The following is a 17362-nucleotide window of genomic DNA, read 5'->3' on the forward strand; positions in this document are numbered from 1 at the left end:
TTGTCGTGCAGGAAAAAGGCCGGGCAAAGTAATCAGGATCCAACTGAGCCGCTTCGTTCAGGCGCCGCTCTCTGATTAGGCAGCATCGTAGCCCCAGCGCTGGTGGTATGCATTGAAGCCACATCTAACATGTATTCTGTCCCTCGGGTACAAGTTACTCAACAGCTTGAGCGAAGTCGCCCGATAGAGGATATCGTTTGTCTCGGGCCGCAGGTAAGTCCTGGCTAGCACACCATGCCAGCTCCCGGCAGCCAGCGCACCGCTGCCACCTCTTGGCAGTTGTTGCAGCAGGCTTCTTGATCCACTTTTACGTGTGGGATGTATCGGCGGATGAACACCGTAGCCTGAGCATGGTACGTGTCCTGATGCCCCTCGTAGCCACTAATGGTAGTGTTCGGGCTTTTTATTTCCTGCAGCAGAAGCGCCCCGGGCCATCCTGCAAGCTTGAATAGTGAGCCCAGCTGTTTCGCGCATGTAACTAACCCACAGCAGTTTCACTGCTGGAGCGGCAGGGTCATCATCTTCGCCTCCGCAGTTGGATATGACGTTAGGCTGGTGCAGCTGGCTCTGTTCATACTACTAGTTTGTCGTCTGTTCATACTCCTGTAAAGTGGAGATAATTTTGTTCGCGTGGAGTTGTGTAAAGAACTGCGGCAATGCCTGACAGTGGACGTGCGCTGGCTCGCTACAACAAAATTATCATTAAAGTGATGGTGGCCCCTATCACGTTGAACTACAATGAACTGCCACATCATTTACGAAGATGGTGTGTAAAAACTGTTGCTAGCGACGCCATCAGCAGGCGTGTGCGTTAGCGCCCTCAGGTGGGCCGCGCTTATCGGAGCAAAACACTGATCGGGAGGGGTGAGGTAAACAACGCTGTGATCGGGTGCCCCCTGAAGATGCTCTAATCTAAAACACCATCAAAGACTGGCGTATCTTCGAAACGAGGTGCCGCACAAGTCCGAATGAATGGTGGCTCTCGTGAAGGTGATTACGTACACAAGCCTCTTGTTGTCGCAGGACAACGAAGCTTGCTTGGCGCAACCAATTTTTAAAGAAGAAGTGATTCTTTGCCCATGACTGTAAATATTTGGTGAGCACTTTGTAATTGGTATTGTTTACCTATATATTTCATTAAAATAATGACTTTTTTATTTGTATCTGATCATATTAAACTTACCCAAATGCAAATGCATGCGCATAACCTGTAACCCGAAAACGGGTTCGGTCTATTTGATTGAAAATATTTCTCTCAATTCTGTGGCCTCTTACAAGTACCTTGGGTGCTAATGTATAGTATAATCTTTACTGGCATTTTCGTAAAAAATCTATGACTTCGAAGGGCAATTCCATGCTGAAAAACGACCGAAGAAATTTTTCTTCGTCTCCACCTTCATTGAAGATGCTACTATGGAATGCACCTATTCGTCTGCTACTCAAGTACGCATATTTTAGTTGGAACCCCACCATCATCACTATGATATATGACCTAGAGCCTTCACACAATCGATGCGTCGCATTAATCGTTGCAAATTATGATCGGAAAGTTCGTGGAACACGTATGCAACCTAACCTTTAATTTTCCTTGCTCTATACACCTTGCATGCTTTGACGCATTTTCGCCTTTTCACAGAATTTACTCCCACAGCTGTCACTGGATTGCTGTCTGTGTAAACGCGCTATCTTCCATGTCACCTCTCATTGACCAAAATGAGAAAGTAGCTCTTCCCCGTTGTTGGACAGGGCACTATTATAAGTCCTTCCTCCCTAAAACATTCCATGAATGGAATCGTCTTTCGCGCACAGCCACTTGTATGAGCGACCCTAGAAGGTTTAAAACTAAATTAATCACACTGTTTGGGCCCGACTAATCGTTATCTGTTGTTCGCCTATACATAAACCATAATTCAGATGTTTCTCTTTTGTTGTCTTTTTTCACATCTGCGTAGCTGGACTCGCTTTCCATTAGTTTTTGCTTTTTAAGCTGTTTTAATGCACTCTTATATATCACGTTTCCTCCTAAATTATGTTTCACTTATGTTGACTGTGCTAAATTGCCCCCAACCTCCTCCGAACACGAAAACCCTGAGGGCAAAATAAAAGAAATGAAACTTTGACCCGCAAAAAAACGAGAGCTCATGGTTATCTAGGCTCTGTTATAATTGCAAGCTGTCGAAGAAGAATCGCTATACCCTTCACGGGACGCATTTATCCTCACCCGCTGGCGGAGAGGAAGAGTCGCAGACAGTGCCCCCCCCCCCGATTTCGAGCTACGCCTGCCTCTTTTTCGCTTCTTCAGGCGATGTGCCTCTTTGACGTATGCAAAGTCCGTAGGTGCTTACTTTTCAGTCATCATTTTTATTGAGTTGTCTTTTCTGCTTCGGTTCCATACTCCTCTCGTCCGTTTCTCGCAGTGCAAGTCGAGAATCAATGCCCCCTCCTCGCTAATAAACCTCCGTCCATTCTTTCAGCTCGATATCTCTCTGTCTCAAAGTTCAAAATATATCCCATGAAGGCAAGCAACGAATTGTGTTGACGTTGCCGCTTTGCTGTGGTAATCATTTTATTAATACACTATGCAATACAAGTGCTAAATGGACGATTTGGTTATAAATTCTTGCGAGTAGCAACGCAAAACACGGGGACGAAAGAAGAACGCAGAACGAGCGCTCGTCCTCTGCTCTTCCTTTCATCCCCGTCTTTTGCACTACTACCCTCAAGAGTACAATATCCCCCAAGACAAGAAAATGAGAAAAAGAAGCGCCTCTTTAACCACTCACGTTCTTTGTATTGGCATTTGCAAATGGCCTGTTCGCAGTGTCCAATGATATCAACTGCTTCATTTCCGAGCTGATTCTGGCAGAGCTGTTTGCAAGCATACTCACTGCAGGCTGCAAAGAGACAATAGAGAAGCCAGAGCTAAAATGTCAATGCTAGAACAGGGCTCCGTTTCTTCCTATTATTATCTCCGATACTGCTACTTTCCATGACTAAGAGCGTACAGGCACACAAGCTTGCTTACATCTTGATTGTAGCGCCATAATAAATTACTGAACCTACCCATTCAGAGAAAGCTGCAGTTTGACGTCCATAGAAATGTTTGTTAGGAATACTTTCAATATTCTTCATTCATTCAGGATTGTCAGATTCTTCTTACTGTACAGGCATAGACATGATGTTCTCGGATTAAACCGAAACTTTATCTTCTGCATTCTCTTGCTGCTCCCGAGGTGTTTTCTTAATATTTTTTCGCATTATTTATTATATTACCCTCAGGGCCCGTGAATATCACAGAGGGATGGATGCCATATTTAACAGAATAAATAATTCTAAAGAAATTGCAAACCTACAAGACAAAAGAATCAAAACAACTCATAAGGCGAAGCGCTGAACACACATAAGAACAAAAATATGATAAAAATTGACAAATAATTGTTTACTGCGAGCTCATCTAAATAATAAGATTTCTTCGATGAATGTGATGGATAGCAGGAGGCGGCTCCACTCTGCTCTAGTCTGATGTAAAAAGGAATCGTAAACTTCAAAGGTTCCACCGCAAAGAATGAAAAGTTTACAGCGCTGATCTACAGGTATACGGGATGATAAGTATGAGGGTTGAGCTATATGTTCGTTTTTCTGGGACGCATTATGATACAATATTTTAAGACCCATACACTATAAATATTTCTTCAGGTTTGTAAGTCGGGTAGATTACGATTTGATTTCATCAATGAAACACTAGATGTACGCGAATAATTAGACACTATAAAGCGAGGAGATCTTTTTTGAATGCCTTTGACGGCATTGATGAGGGAATGTTGAGCTGGGCTTCAAATTTTAAGGCGGAAGCCTTTAATACCTCATCGTTGTAAGCAGGAGCTGTCGACAGAAATGTCACGCTTTTCAATTGGTCGAAATGGTCGTGACGTCACAGTGCGCGAATTTCAAACGGGTCAATTGTACTTTGGCTACTAACCAAGCAACCAATTAAAGGGATCGTATAGTGATGCTCGAAGAAAGTTTAACTGAGTTTAGTTAATTGCTGACTCAGCCAATTAGTCGAATTAACCTTTCTAGTCAGACCACATAAATAAAACCGAGTAAGAAACTTGCCAACCTTGGGAATCGAACCCCGGCCTCCGGAGTGCGAGTCGAGCACGCTACCACTCCGCCATGCCAGCTCGATGGTTTGGAATGAACAAATGCGCGTCTAGTGAATACGGTGTCTTCGTTCACTACCATCTTCCTCCCTTCCCGTTACGGCGAGGTTCAGGTGTCCATCGAGATATGCGAGACAGATACGTTTCCTTTCCTCAAAAACTAATTTACCAACGAGCAAGGCGTATTTGTCCGCGTTTCAGATTCGTCCAAACTGTCGTGACGTCACCGCGCGCGAATTTTGACGGGTGTCCACCGAAATACGTGACACAGTTACTGCACAACTTCCTTTCCTCAAATACAATTTTCGCCTAGTGTCTACTGAGATATGTGAGACAGTTAATGCGTAATTTCCTTTCCTCAAATACAATTTTCATTTTCTTCACAACGGCCCCTCTTTCTTCTTTCACTCACACTTCCTCCCTTCCTGTACAGTGCGGCTCAGGTGTCCACCGCGGTGACAGAGAATTACTGCCCCATTTCCTTTCCTTAAAATGCGTTGCGTTCAAAGGGCTACGCATCGCGCCGAGCGGGTGGCGGCGTTCCTTGGACACTGTGGCAGCGCTACAACACGCTGTCGCGTTCCACTTCTAAAGGCGAAGCTTAAGCGTCATTAATTGGCAGTTAATTAATGCACCAACATAATGTACAGTGAATAATCGCGTAGCAGAATGCAGCTCTCAGGCTTTCGCCTTTCACCACTTTAGCCGCTAAAGTTCCTGGTAATTTTTTGAAGTATAATTATGTTTTGGATGTACAAGAGACTGCAATAATATTCTTAGCTTTAACGGATACTGAAAAAAATTGCGCCGTAAGTATCCAAGAATTCGATTTGCAAGGTTAATGAAGTAATTTAAGTGGGCATTCTAAAATAAATTACTGGAGATGTGAACCACTAGAAGAGATGACGCTTGGGCATGTTGGTATGACATACTTAAGGGAAATAAATAGCGCACAAGACAAGACGGGACAAGCGAGGAGACACAGGCAAGCGCTAACTTTCAACAGACGGTTTATTGCAAAATCGGGAGCATATATACACATGTCCAGAAAGGCAACAAAGAAAGGATCGAAGATAACATCAACAAGACACACACACCCTCGAGAGCCATCTGCTTATCGTGCCAGATATGCAAGCTCTTTTTTCGACAAATTAACGGAAGGTTCACTGACACAATCCGGTCCAAAACGCACGATGTTCGACGCTTCAACAATCTCCCTGGTAAGTTGGTCGCGGTGATGGTACAAGATTACAGTATCTTCAAAAATTGGACGGCATGGAGGGTCACAATCACAAGTCTTGCAATGCAGTAATTCTGGCTTTACATTGCAAGACATGTGACTGTGACCCTCCATACCGTCCAATTTTTGAAGATACTGTAATCTTGTACCATCACCGCGACCAACTTACCAGGGAGATTCTTGAATCGTCGAACATCGTGCGTTTTGGACCGGATTGTGTCAGTGAAGCTTCCGTTAATTTGTCGAAAAAAGAGCTTGCATATCTGGCACGATAAGCAGATGGCTGTCGAGGGGGTGTGTGTCTTGTTCATGTTATCTTCGATCCTTTTCTTTGTTGCCTTTCTGGAGATGTGTATATATGCTCCCGATTTTGCAATAAACCGTCTGTTGAAAGTTAGCGCTTTTCTGTGTCTCCTCGCTTGTCCCGTCTTGTCTTGTGCGCTATATATTTCCCTTAAGAACCACTAGAGGTTTACATATGTTAACATGTTTTACATGACTGTTATTAATTTTGTAGTCTGATATAACGACCCAAAATATAACGCGTTCGATAGTCAGGCGCTTATATTTTCGGACGTTAAGGGTCATCACCCATAAGCCGCACGAGTTAGAAATATATTCTAGGTCGGACTGCAAAGCAAGACTGTCACCTGGCTTAGTTTTTTTATGATTACGAACGCAGTTGTGAGATAATTGTTTAGCAGAGGAATGATTTCATGCAGGAAGGTCATTTATATAGATCTGAGGTACTCCAGACTTTACTGAACAAGGTGTTTAGGCACTGTCATTCGGTAATACATACAGAGAACGACTAGATAGAAAGCTTTCAATCCATATCAGTATCCTAGGATGAATATTTTATGTGCTCATCTTTATTAACAATAAATGATGAAGAACCTTATCAAATGGTTTGGCGAGACCGAAAAAATGCAGTCAATGAGTTAAATACAGTCAAGGGCTGAAGCTATCTCTCCTCGCGGCTTAACTAGGTGCCCTTGGACGGACTTCATCCACTCAACAGCGTAGGATGGGTCACGTTCGACAGCTCACGTCTTAAAGATACGTTTCATTCAAGAGCCTGTAACTGTGGGCAGAATACAATGCTAATAGTAAAGTTTCACTGCAGATCATTGCTTTATCGAGTTACTTGTGATTTCGTTTGTCATTATACATTATAAATTTTGTGTATCAATTTATATTTTGCGTGGCTCTATATTCACTAAACAACAGGAATTTTATTTAGCACAGCATTATGAATGTCATTTTATCAGTGCTTATAATATACAAAAGGAAATCATCATTATAACGGCCATACACTCCGAAGTTGCAGTTAAGGTGTCAGCAATTAGTAAGCAAACCGAGATTACTCAGCGAGCGCAGAAGAGATTAACAAATGGCGACATGGCGGTCTCAAGTGTTTTTATCTATACGCTTGAAGATTAGGCTACTTTGAAACTGTAGCCATTTCCCCACATGGCATTTTCAATTGAATTGGATTGCAAAAATGTCCAAAGCGACGCAACAGCTGGCCACTTTGGGCGTTGACCGAGCACCGTTGCGATTAGCTAAAAGCCCTGTTTGTCTATACAGGATTTAATATATCCTATATATCGAAATGCACTAAAATAATTTTTATGAGAAAAATTTTTTTTTATCGCGATTGATTCTCCAAAGCCTTCTGAAAGCGAAGTAAATTTACTTGAGTACGTGGTGACCTTACTTAGATAAGAAAATTATCATAATAAAATGCCTTTTGCCTTCTCTGCACAGTGTTCGGACCATGGCGACCCATTCTGTGAAATATAAAACAGCCGTCTTTCTTTCAGTTAATGCTTGGCAGGCCACCTAATCGGCTGCATCGCACTCTTCATGCAATAAATAATAGGGCGCCGGTGGAACGAGAGCACGAACACACAGTTGTCAAGGCTATGGTACCGTGGGGTTCACTGCCGTGTTGGCCTTATCGCTTATCTAGCCTAATCTGGATATTTTCCACAGAGGCTGTGATAGCAGCTGCCGTTCACTTACGAGCCGTGAAGGCTGCCCCAAGGCAATACTAAGCGCTTACTGAATCACACTACTGCTTTCTTCTCCGCATTTTAGCCAGATTGGAGCATAGTGTTGCCGTGACCTTTATCTTTGCCCTAAAATATTGTCACGAAGAAGATGAAGCTGGCAGTGGCGCGGGACGGAGCACTTGCGCTAGGCCAGCGGCCAATAAATAATCTCTTATCCATCGTTCATCACGCCTCATTCTTCGGCTGGCCGCCACGTAACATTTTGTGTGAGGTGCTGGGGTCCCTTCATCGCCATCCTGGTCCTGGAACTCCGGCGTGCTGTGTCCGACTCCCGTTTAGTGAGTAAGGCAAGCGGATGGGCTTGCCAATCCGCTTGCCTCGTGGTAATACAGCGCCGACAAGAAAAGCATGAGGAAGGAATACGACGGCACTAGCGTTGACTTTGAACAAAGTTTATTGGAGAGCGCGCCAAAATATATACATATTGTGACCCAGAAAATAACAACGAACAAAAGACGCCTTCTGACATCAACATTAGACGTGTTGAAAACAAAACAATAATTGATTTTGAAGCCTTTAAGAGCACGTACTCTTTCTTAGCGAGCGATGCAGAAGATGAACCAGCACAGTGATTGTGATTTTTGAAATTTCACTGGCCCCGATTACCTCGCGCACCAGCTTTTCTCCGTGTCTGTCTAGCACAACGCGGCGCGTGAATTTCGGCTTACAAGGCGTCCTTTTCTCGTTTTTTTTAGGCTGCAATGTATATATTTTAACGCGCTTTCCAATAAATCTTGGAGAAAGTCAATGCTCGTGCCGTCCAATTCCTACCTCGTCCCTGTCTTGTCTGCGCTGTTTTCTCACGATGAATTACCAACAGGCCCCTTCACACGTTTTAGCTCTAGCATCCTGTCAGTTCAAGAAGCGACTGTACGTCGTTTACTTTCATGTTTGGGCTACCTGTATATTGTCCAGCATATTGTCCTTTCTCGCGATGCAACCCACCATCGCTTGTACTAAAGAAAAGAGATAGCTTTGAAGCAGATTTCACATTCAGTCTATTTCACAGCAAGCAACGCATGCCGAACTCTACAAAAGAGTTTTTCCGGAGTATTCACGTGTTATCCGCATATACTTGTAGGACCAAGGATATCGTCATTGTAGTGCTCGGCATTTCCAAGGGCATCTAAAACCTTTCTCATCAACTGTCTAAATATTGCAGACCCTGTCTTTAAATCAAAAGGTACGAAATCAAACAATCTCGTGGCAGAAGAACAAGCTGTCTTCTCTTTTTACGACTCTTCCACTGCTATTTGCTAATAACATTTGGCCTTACCAAGAGCAGTTAAAACTGATATCTCAGCAGAGAACACATCCACTCTAGGAATGGGTTAGATGCCTGGTAGAAAGATGTGCCAGACATCTTTGACGAAACACAGCGCTGTGTCTCATCGTTTCTCTTTGCTCTCGCACCGTTGCGCTGTTGCACTACAAATCACAGATATTGGTGCGCAGAAGAAAATCTACTCACAAAGTATTATGCCATCAGGTTCTTACGACTACGAGAGAGGCATTGTAGGTTAACTATGATCTGTTGCAATACCATTCTCAAACATCTCCTGTGCGTCATTTTCAGTAGCTTACTATACCACTAACGGTGGTAGGTATAGTTTCATGTTGATTCATCTTTGTGTAGACAAGTGTAATTGACAGAATATGACTCTAATGTTTTCCGGACCAACCGAAAATTATCTGTCTTTCTCAGAAAACCAACCGCTATCTGTTCCATTCGCTCTTCATTGAAATCAAGGCTGATCAGTAAGTTTTCCCATCATACAATTTTCATTACAATATTAGTGGACTCTTCTGCAATGTCATTAGGTTCTCCTGAGACGACAGAACATGCAATCTTCGTATCTTCCTGTTTTGGACCTGTTTCTTTATATTTTCAAAAATATTTACATGACCGACTCTCTTGTTTTTAGTTATTATTTATTCATAGTCCATATAATTTTTATTCTGCGTCACAATGTCAGGTGCTTTCTATTACATAAATAATTTGTTATTATGCGTGGCTGGGAGGATATGAGCCTGGTCACCCCGAGTGAGAGTCCGATGACTGGCTTTTTTATCTTAGTAGGCCTTATAGCGTTCTCGTGCCCTACAGAGATTGATGTGCGAGTCTACACATTTCTTCCCGCTTGTCCCGCACTTGAGGGACATATTTTCAGATCGTAAGATCTGTCGCAATAACTTCATTTCCTTCACATTTCCTTAATTGTGAGTGGATGCTGACGGTTCATCCGTGCAATTTCTCGAATGCAGCCTTGGCTCACCTGCACTACTTGGCTGTAGGCCAGCAAAGGAACTGGTAGGTATCTGATCGAGTCGGTTGGTCTTTTCTGCCAATTTCTTCATCATATTCTTTAGTGTACTCTATAGCCGCAGGTCACTGGGCATCATATGATATGGCGTTTCAAGGAGATGCCTTATTTACAAAATACGGGTTCATCATCATCATCATCATCAGCCTGACTACACCCACTGCAGGGCAAAGGTCTCTACAATGTCTCTCCAATTAACCCTGTCATTTGCTAGTTGCCGCCACTGTATCCCCGCCAACTTCTTAATTTCATCCGCCCACCTAATTTTCTGCCGTCCCCTGTTACGTTTGCTTTCTCTTGGAATCCACTCCGTTACCCTTAAGGACCAGCGGTTATCTTGCCTTCGCATTACATGCCCTACCCAAGCCCACTTCTTCCTCTTGATTTCAACTAGGATGTCATTAACCCGCGTTTGTTCCCTCACCCACTCCGCCCTCTTCCGATCTCTTAACGTTACACCTATCATTTTCCTTTCCATAGCTCGCTGCGTTGTTCTTAACTTAAGCTGAACCCTCTTTGTTAGCCTCCACGTTTCTGCCCCATAGGTGAGTACCGGTAGGATACAGCTGTTATATACTTTTCTCTTCATGGATATTGGTAAGCTACCATTCATGACCTGAGAGAACCTGCCATACGCGCTCCACCCCATTCTTATTCTTCTAGTTATTTCCCTCTCATGATCCGGATCTGCGGTCACTACCTGCCCTACGTAGACGTATTCTCTTACTACTTCTAGCACCTCGCTACCAGTTCCGAACTGCTGTTTCCTTGCAAGGCTATTGAACATTACTTTGGTTTTCTGCATGTTAATTCTTAGCCCCACCGTTCTACTCTGCCTGTCTAGCTGATTGATCATGCTTTGCAGTTCTTGTCCTGAGTGGCTTAGCAAGGCAATGTCATCAGCGAATCGCAAATTACTCAGGTATTCTCCATTAACTCTTATCCCCAACTCTTCCCATTCCAGTCCCCGGAATACCTCCTGTAAGCAGGCAGTGAAGAGCATTGGCGAGATTGTGTCTCCCTGCCTGACACCTTTCCGTATTGGAATTTTATTGCTGACTTTATGGAGAACTATAGTAGCTGTGCAATCGTTATAAATATCTTCCAATATTGTCACATAGCACTCTTCCACACCCTGATTCCGCAATGCCTGCATGACAGCTGAGGTTTCCACTGAGTCGAATGCTTTCTCGCAATCAATGAAGACTATATATAGGGGTTGGTTAAATTCTGCGCATTTCTCTATCACCTGATTGATAGTGTGAATGTGGTCTATTGTCGAGTATCCTTTACGAAAGCCTGCCTGATCATTTGGTTCACTAAAGTCCAAGGTTGTCCTGATTCTATTAGCGATTACCTTAGTAAATACCTTGTATGCAACGGACAATAAGCTGATCGGTCTGTAATTCTTCAAGTCTTTGACGTCTCCTTTCTTATGAATTAAGATAATGTTAGCGTCCTTCCAAGCTTCTGGTACTCTCGAGGTCACAAGGCATTGCGTATACAGGGTGGCTAGTTTTTGTAGCACAATCTCTCCTCCGTCCTTCAGCAAATCTGCTGTTACCTGATCCCCACCAGCTGCTTTCCCTCTTTGCATTGCTCCTAAGGCTTTCTTTACTTCCTCCTTCGTTACTGGCGGGATGTCCCATTGTTGTGCTCGACTGCCTCCTTCAGTAACTTGATGATTACATTCGCTACTGTATAGATTTGTGTAGAACTCTTCGGCTAATTCAACTATCTTATCCATATTGCTGATGACATTGCCCTGTTTGTCTTTTAGCGCATACATCTGATTTTTACCTATGCCCAGTTTTCTCCTCACTGATTTTAGGCTACCTCCATTCCTTAGAGCATGCTCGATTTTCTCCATGTTAAACTTTATTATGTCGGCTACCTTGCGCTTATTTATTAACTTAGATAGCTCTGCTAGTTCTATCCTGTCTGTGGAGTTAGACGCCCTCATGCTTTGACGTTTCTTAATCAGATCTTTAGTCTCCTGAGATAGCTTGTTGGTATCCTGCCGAACCATCCTACCACCTACTTCTGCGGCGCACTCTGTAACGATAGCTGTAAGATTACCATTCATTGTTTCAACACTACGGTCGTCTTCTTCAGTTAAAGCGGAAAATCTGTTTTGCAGCGACATTCTGAATTCCTCTACCTTCCCTCTTAATGCTAACTCGTTAATAGCCTTTCGATTCACCAGTTTCCTCCGTTCCCTATTCAAATCTAAGCTAATACGAGACCTTACCATTCTGTCGTCGCTGCAACGGACCTTACCGATGACATCCACATCCTCTACGATACGGGTTATTTCTTTCAATAATTCCGACAAGAAATTAGAACTCTGGACTCTTTGAATTGCTTTCGTAATTTCATAACGAGAAAACATCCCCACAAGTCATTCGGCTACTTGAAGACCGTCAAGAGTTTCCATGATACTGCGCCAGGACATCGCATGCATATGTCGGCAAGTCTAAGCACCTAACTATTTTTTTGGTGGACGCTGGCAAGTTGGATCCGAAAACGTATACTCCAATGCCAAAACCACTGCCACCGGGGTCCAGCATCCCAGTGCGATATCCGATTGCGAGCCCAGTACGGTACTTTAGACTAGGCCGAGAATACTGGGATACATCGTGCCAGGTGACACTGGTTGCAAGGAAAAACAGGACTGGAGCCATATTCTATAAACTGTATGCTTTCCATTGCCCGTTTCGCGTCCATTTCACCTTCTGACTTTGGTCACTTGCATATACCCGCAGCTTTCAAGCTCTGTAGGAAGCGACTAGACCATTTGGAGGCTAGCGACCGAACCTCACAATTTGCTTCCATTGGCTGCGATATGCAGCGAATGGTGAGGATGTACCGCACCGATCTCTCAAGAGCAGGCGACCGGACCTCACCATTGGCTGTCACTAGCTGCGATATGCATCCAACAGTGTGGACCGGTCGAAAAACCAGGAATGAAGAGGTCGCTTCCCATGCACGCTGGCAAGCCTGGAGTATATGCGAGCAAACATGGGCACCAACACGATGGCGAGCCCTCATAAGAAAGTCCTCGCGTCATGAAAGCTTCACTCGGTGAGGTGAGGGTGGAATGAGGTAGAAAAATTTGTGAGGTTGAGGGTGAGGGAGGGTTGATGTGGTTAGAGAGGAAAGATGCATGGGTTACGGGCAAGGGCTTGTAAAAGTTTGTGCCTGACCTCGCCTTTCTTAGGTTTCCTGTCCGGAGGGTAGCCTATTCCAGGGGCCGTATTCTAGATTCTGTCGATTTTCTGTTGTTCATTTTACGTCACTTCGGTTCCCTGCCATGGGTCCCTTCGATATACCTTCGGCTTTCAAGCGTCTGTGGAATGCGACCCGACAATACGGTGGTTGGAGACCAGACCTCACCCTTGGCTGCATATCGCAGTGAATTTCAGCCAGTGGTACAGCCGGACGCCTCCTGTTGACAGAGCGCTGCGATGCACCGCACCATTAGCTGCATATCACAGCCAATGACGAGGTCCGGTCACCAACCACTAAATGGTTCGGTCACGGGCGCTTCAAAGCCACAGGTATATCTGAGTGACCGATCACAGAGGACCAGATAGACGTGGAATGGAGAACGAAAAAAAAACAGCTTATAAGATACGGTTCCAGAGCACACGTGGACGCGGGAAAGAAGGTGAAGGAAATCAACTAAACAAGAACTATAGTCTGAAACGGGCTACCCGATCCGTGCGGCCCATTCGCTCCGAGTTGCGTACTAAATGAACACGAAGCGAGAGAAGACGATTGAAAACTCTATGGAACTACGAGAAGCAAGCAGACAAAAAATCTTCAAGAAGAGAGGAAGGCAAGTGCCCAGTTAACAAACAGGCGACATTGTGCTTGTCGGCAGGAAGCCAGCTTCAAGAGAGGAGCCACGCAAGTTGGGCCGAATATACTGCTGCCGGTATATCTCAGTAGGAAACCTTCGCAACTATAGACACACAGAGTAGGGCTCTCCAAGCTATAACGAACACGGCACTTCTAGGAAAGACTGTTGGCTGCGGACAAATTATGGCGTTTTACGATATGGGCCACGACCAGCGAAGATCCGTTGTCGGACAGAAAGTGGCTATTGACGAGTGAAAGAAATGAAGACAGGGTGCATTCCTGCCGAGGGCGGCCGAAAAAAAAGCTAATATTTGCGCGTTAGTGGTGATCTGACAGCAAATAATTTTTCATAGACAAGTTCCGTTTCTTCTCTCCTAAAGTCAGACAGCCGAAGGCAAACAGGACGTGCCCTGGACAGCAGCGATATTCTGTAGGGTTGTCGGAACCACTTCCAAGTGCACAATTCTCCCGCTCCCGTCTTCGCTTTGCCACCTGCCAAATGGGGAAGGTGGCGATGTGGTCGCTGACGCAGACAACGGCACGAAGCTGAGCAACGTACTATTAGGAGCTAACACTCTAAGAGGGTGGCGGAGTGTTGTCGACGGAAGCTGACTGCTCTCCTCGAGCACGTGCGCGAGTTCTGCTGGCCTACCGAGCCCAGAAGCACCCTACTCTGCGCGCCTACCATGCTCCCCCTTCGACGAACAGACAGTGATTCGTGCAACGACCAGGCCACAAGGGGAGGAGAATTAAACACTGGTTTAGGGCTTCGTACCGCACATATGTAGTTTATTCATGCTGTTGCTAGCTCTCGTCTCCTCCGCAGTCTTCTCTTTTCACCCCCTTCCCGTTTGGAGATGGTGCCGAAATTATTCTGCTGGGTGGCATGAATGGCAACATTAAGGATCTGGATGGATACACAGATTGTAACGGGAAGTTAATGCTAGACTTCTGTGAGCGTCACTGCTTTGTTAATGTAAATAGGGAAACTAAATGTGAGGGACAAATCAAGTGCGAATTCAATAACAAACAGACGACCATTGACTGCTGGGTAATGTCGGAGGAGATCTAAGCAAGCTCGCAATGATGGTAATAGACGAATAGGGGGAGCACAGTGTCAGAAGTGATCATAATTGTATTTTTCTGTAGTTGGGAGCCCTGATCAAAGAAAAATGCAGTGAAGTCAAACAGAGGACGCAAAATTAAGCAAGAAACAAATAGCTCAAGTAGCAGCCGGCATAGAGGAAGCACTAGAGAAATGCCCCATGTAAAGGTAGGATTATAATCAGAACTACTCATCATTACACAAATGAAACAAGTAAAAGGGGTTAACTACTAGAGAGGAAGAAGGCGGCAGGAAGAAGGTGGAATAAGGAAATTAAGGAGGCCATCGAACAACAACGAGTGGCTTCAAGGTAACACAGAGAAGCAGAAGTAAAGAAAGTGCAGTTATCTCAAGAGGAAGTTGACCAAAAATAAGAATCTTATCAACAAAAGAAATAGCAAGTGTAGGTCCTCGTCCAGGCTAAAATAAAGTAGTCCCCTGATCGCTAGCTGGCTGAAATTCGCGATGCAACTAAAGAGGGGACAAAATATTCTGGAACCGTATAAGCTGACTGGGTGAAACGAATGAAAGAAAGCAGGAGCAGATTCAAGATGCTGAGGGAAAATATTTAGAGGGAGACGACACTGTGTGCTACATTGCTCCAGCTATGCATACGTAAACATATGGTTTACTTTAAAATAAAATTCCTCGGTCCTCTGTGGTCAGTTGTCAAGCTGCGTCACACAGTATGCCAGCAAGTTCTGCGCCGGTCCTTCATTTGTAGCGAAAATTACGTGCGCGATAAGGAAGCGCGACTAAACAGCCAGCACTCTGTCAATTGACTTTATACGATATACCCTTGCATGCTACTGTGCGAATAGAAATTCAGACCGAGACAAATGCCGATAGTCTGCAAGCAGCTTCAGCTCTCCTTCAGCGGTAAATGTGTAGCGGGTCCGCACCACCCTCTCCATCTCTGGCTGACGACAGCCGCTCTTTCGACCTCCAGTTCGCAATGCTGGAACACCAGCAGCGAGAGCAGCAGCGCATTTCCCACAATCTACAACAGCACATCCATGACTTGACTGAAAACCTCCAGACAACAACCACCTCTCTTACCTCCCAGCTTACCAAGCTAAATGAGCACCTTGCCACGTTCACCAATTCCTCCTCCACCACCCAGGTCACCCCTTTGGCGGATCTTGTCGAAACCACCACACAGGCACACCATACTCGCGTAGTTCAGCTAGAGGCTTCGGTTCTCCAGATTCTTACCACCCCCCAAGCACAATTCAAACAATTGGAATCCTTTACTTCTATGCTCCACTCCCTGCATGAGTCACTGCCCCCGGCCAAAAAGAAGGAACGCGTACCCTCACGAACCTCTACCTCTGCACTATCACAATGGCGTTTGGCGTGGACCACCAGACTGTGCAGTGGAACTGCCGAAAGCTTTGCCATAACAAGACCCCCTCCAATAGTATCTACTCACCCGCCCCTCCCTGCCCCATTTTCTCCTTCTCCAGGAGACTCGGACGGCTCGCAGTGTCTCAGGCTACCGCGCCTACCATGCCACTACGGAGACACCATTTGTGTCTATTTATGTACGCAGCGACGTGCTCGTCGAGGCATTTGGCATCGCCGCCACCCTCATTCAATATTTAATCGGTGTGGTCTATTACCACCAATCTTCCCTCATCTCACTCGCCCTTTTCTCTTTCTACAACCTCCTGTCACTTCCTCATTATTCTCCGCCCTGGACAAGTTCCTTCACTATCTTCCTTCTACCTCCCATCTCCTCTTTGGTGGTGACTTTAATGCCCCTCACACACTCTGGGGCTACCCTCAAAACTGGCCGCCTCCTCCACTGTCTGGCCCAGGAACGCCACCTCACCCTTCTTAATACTCCTGGCTACCCTACTCGAGCGGGCACTGCCTCACAGCGCTCCACTACCACCGACCTCACTTACTGTCGGGGCTCACTTTCCTTTCACTCGTAGGCGACAGCGGAAACTCTTCTCAGTGACCACTTTCTCATCCATATTCCACTTTCTGATAGCCACTTTCTCATCCTCTGGCTGCTAATGCTACACGCTCGGCTCCCGTTGAGGATGCCATTACATACACCACAGTTCTTAAACTCCCTGACTCCACCAAAGAATTCCTTCATCAAACCTACAATGAGGCCTGGGACAGCGGCTGCCTGTCGAGCTCCTAGGCCTCCTCCCTCATTTCTATGTTTCCAAAGCCGGGCAAACCTCTCTCTCTCCCTAACGTCTGACCAATCTCCCTGACGTCGTGCGTTGGCAAGACCCTCGAGCGAATGGCCCTGACTCTCCTCTCTAACTTTCTCGAGGCGAGGGAGTTCTTCCCCCATTCCCTCATCAGCTTGCGATGCCGCTTCTGTGCACATGACATGTTTCTGATTCTCCGGCACAGCTTTCTGTCACCTACCTCCACTCAAATTCACGCACTTGTGACCGTCGATGTCCGCGAGGCCTTCGACGGCGTTTGTCACGACCACAGCCTTTCTCAACTCGCCTCCCTGGACTGTGGCTCCCGCATGCACTCTTGCATCCGCTCATTGCTCTCTAAACTTGTGGCTCACTTTCGAGTAGACACCCATCTGTCCGACCCCCACCACCTCA

The 17362-nt window shown here is 45.4% G+C and overlaps 1 protein-coding gene across 1 annotated transcript in view; it reads right to left on the reverse strand.

Annotated features, from left to right (window-relative positions):
- LOC149356660 (uncharacterized) overlaps window positions 1-15945 on the reverse strand; it is a 28830-nt gene extending 12885 nt beyond the window's left edge. Inside the window, exons 1-2 of the mRNA XM_089576402.1 lie at window positions 15876-15945; window positions 2784-2894 (exon numbers count right to left, since the gene is read on the reverse strand). Coding sequence (XP_089432528.1) covers window positions 2784-2894; window positions 15876-15945 — 181 coding nt within the window. The remainder of the gene's footprint in view (window positions 1-2783; window positions 2895-15875) is intronic.
- Between the last annotated feature and the right edge of the window lie 1417 nt (window positions 15946-17362).

This window comes from Amblyomma mixtum, chromosome 3 (assembly GCF_055824585.1).
Source record: "Amblyomma mixtum isolate Tamu chromosome 3, ASM5582458v1, whole genome shotgun sequence".
Taxonomy (NCBI): domain Eukaryota; kingdom Metazoa; phylum Arthropoda; class Arachnida; order Ixodida; family Ixodidae; genus Amblyomma; species Amblyomma mixtum.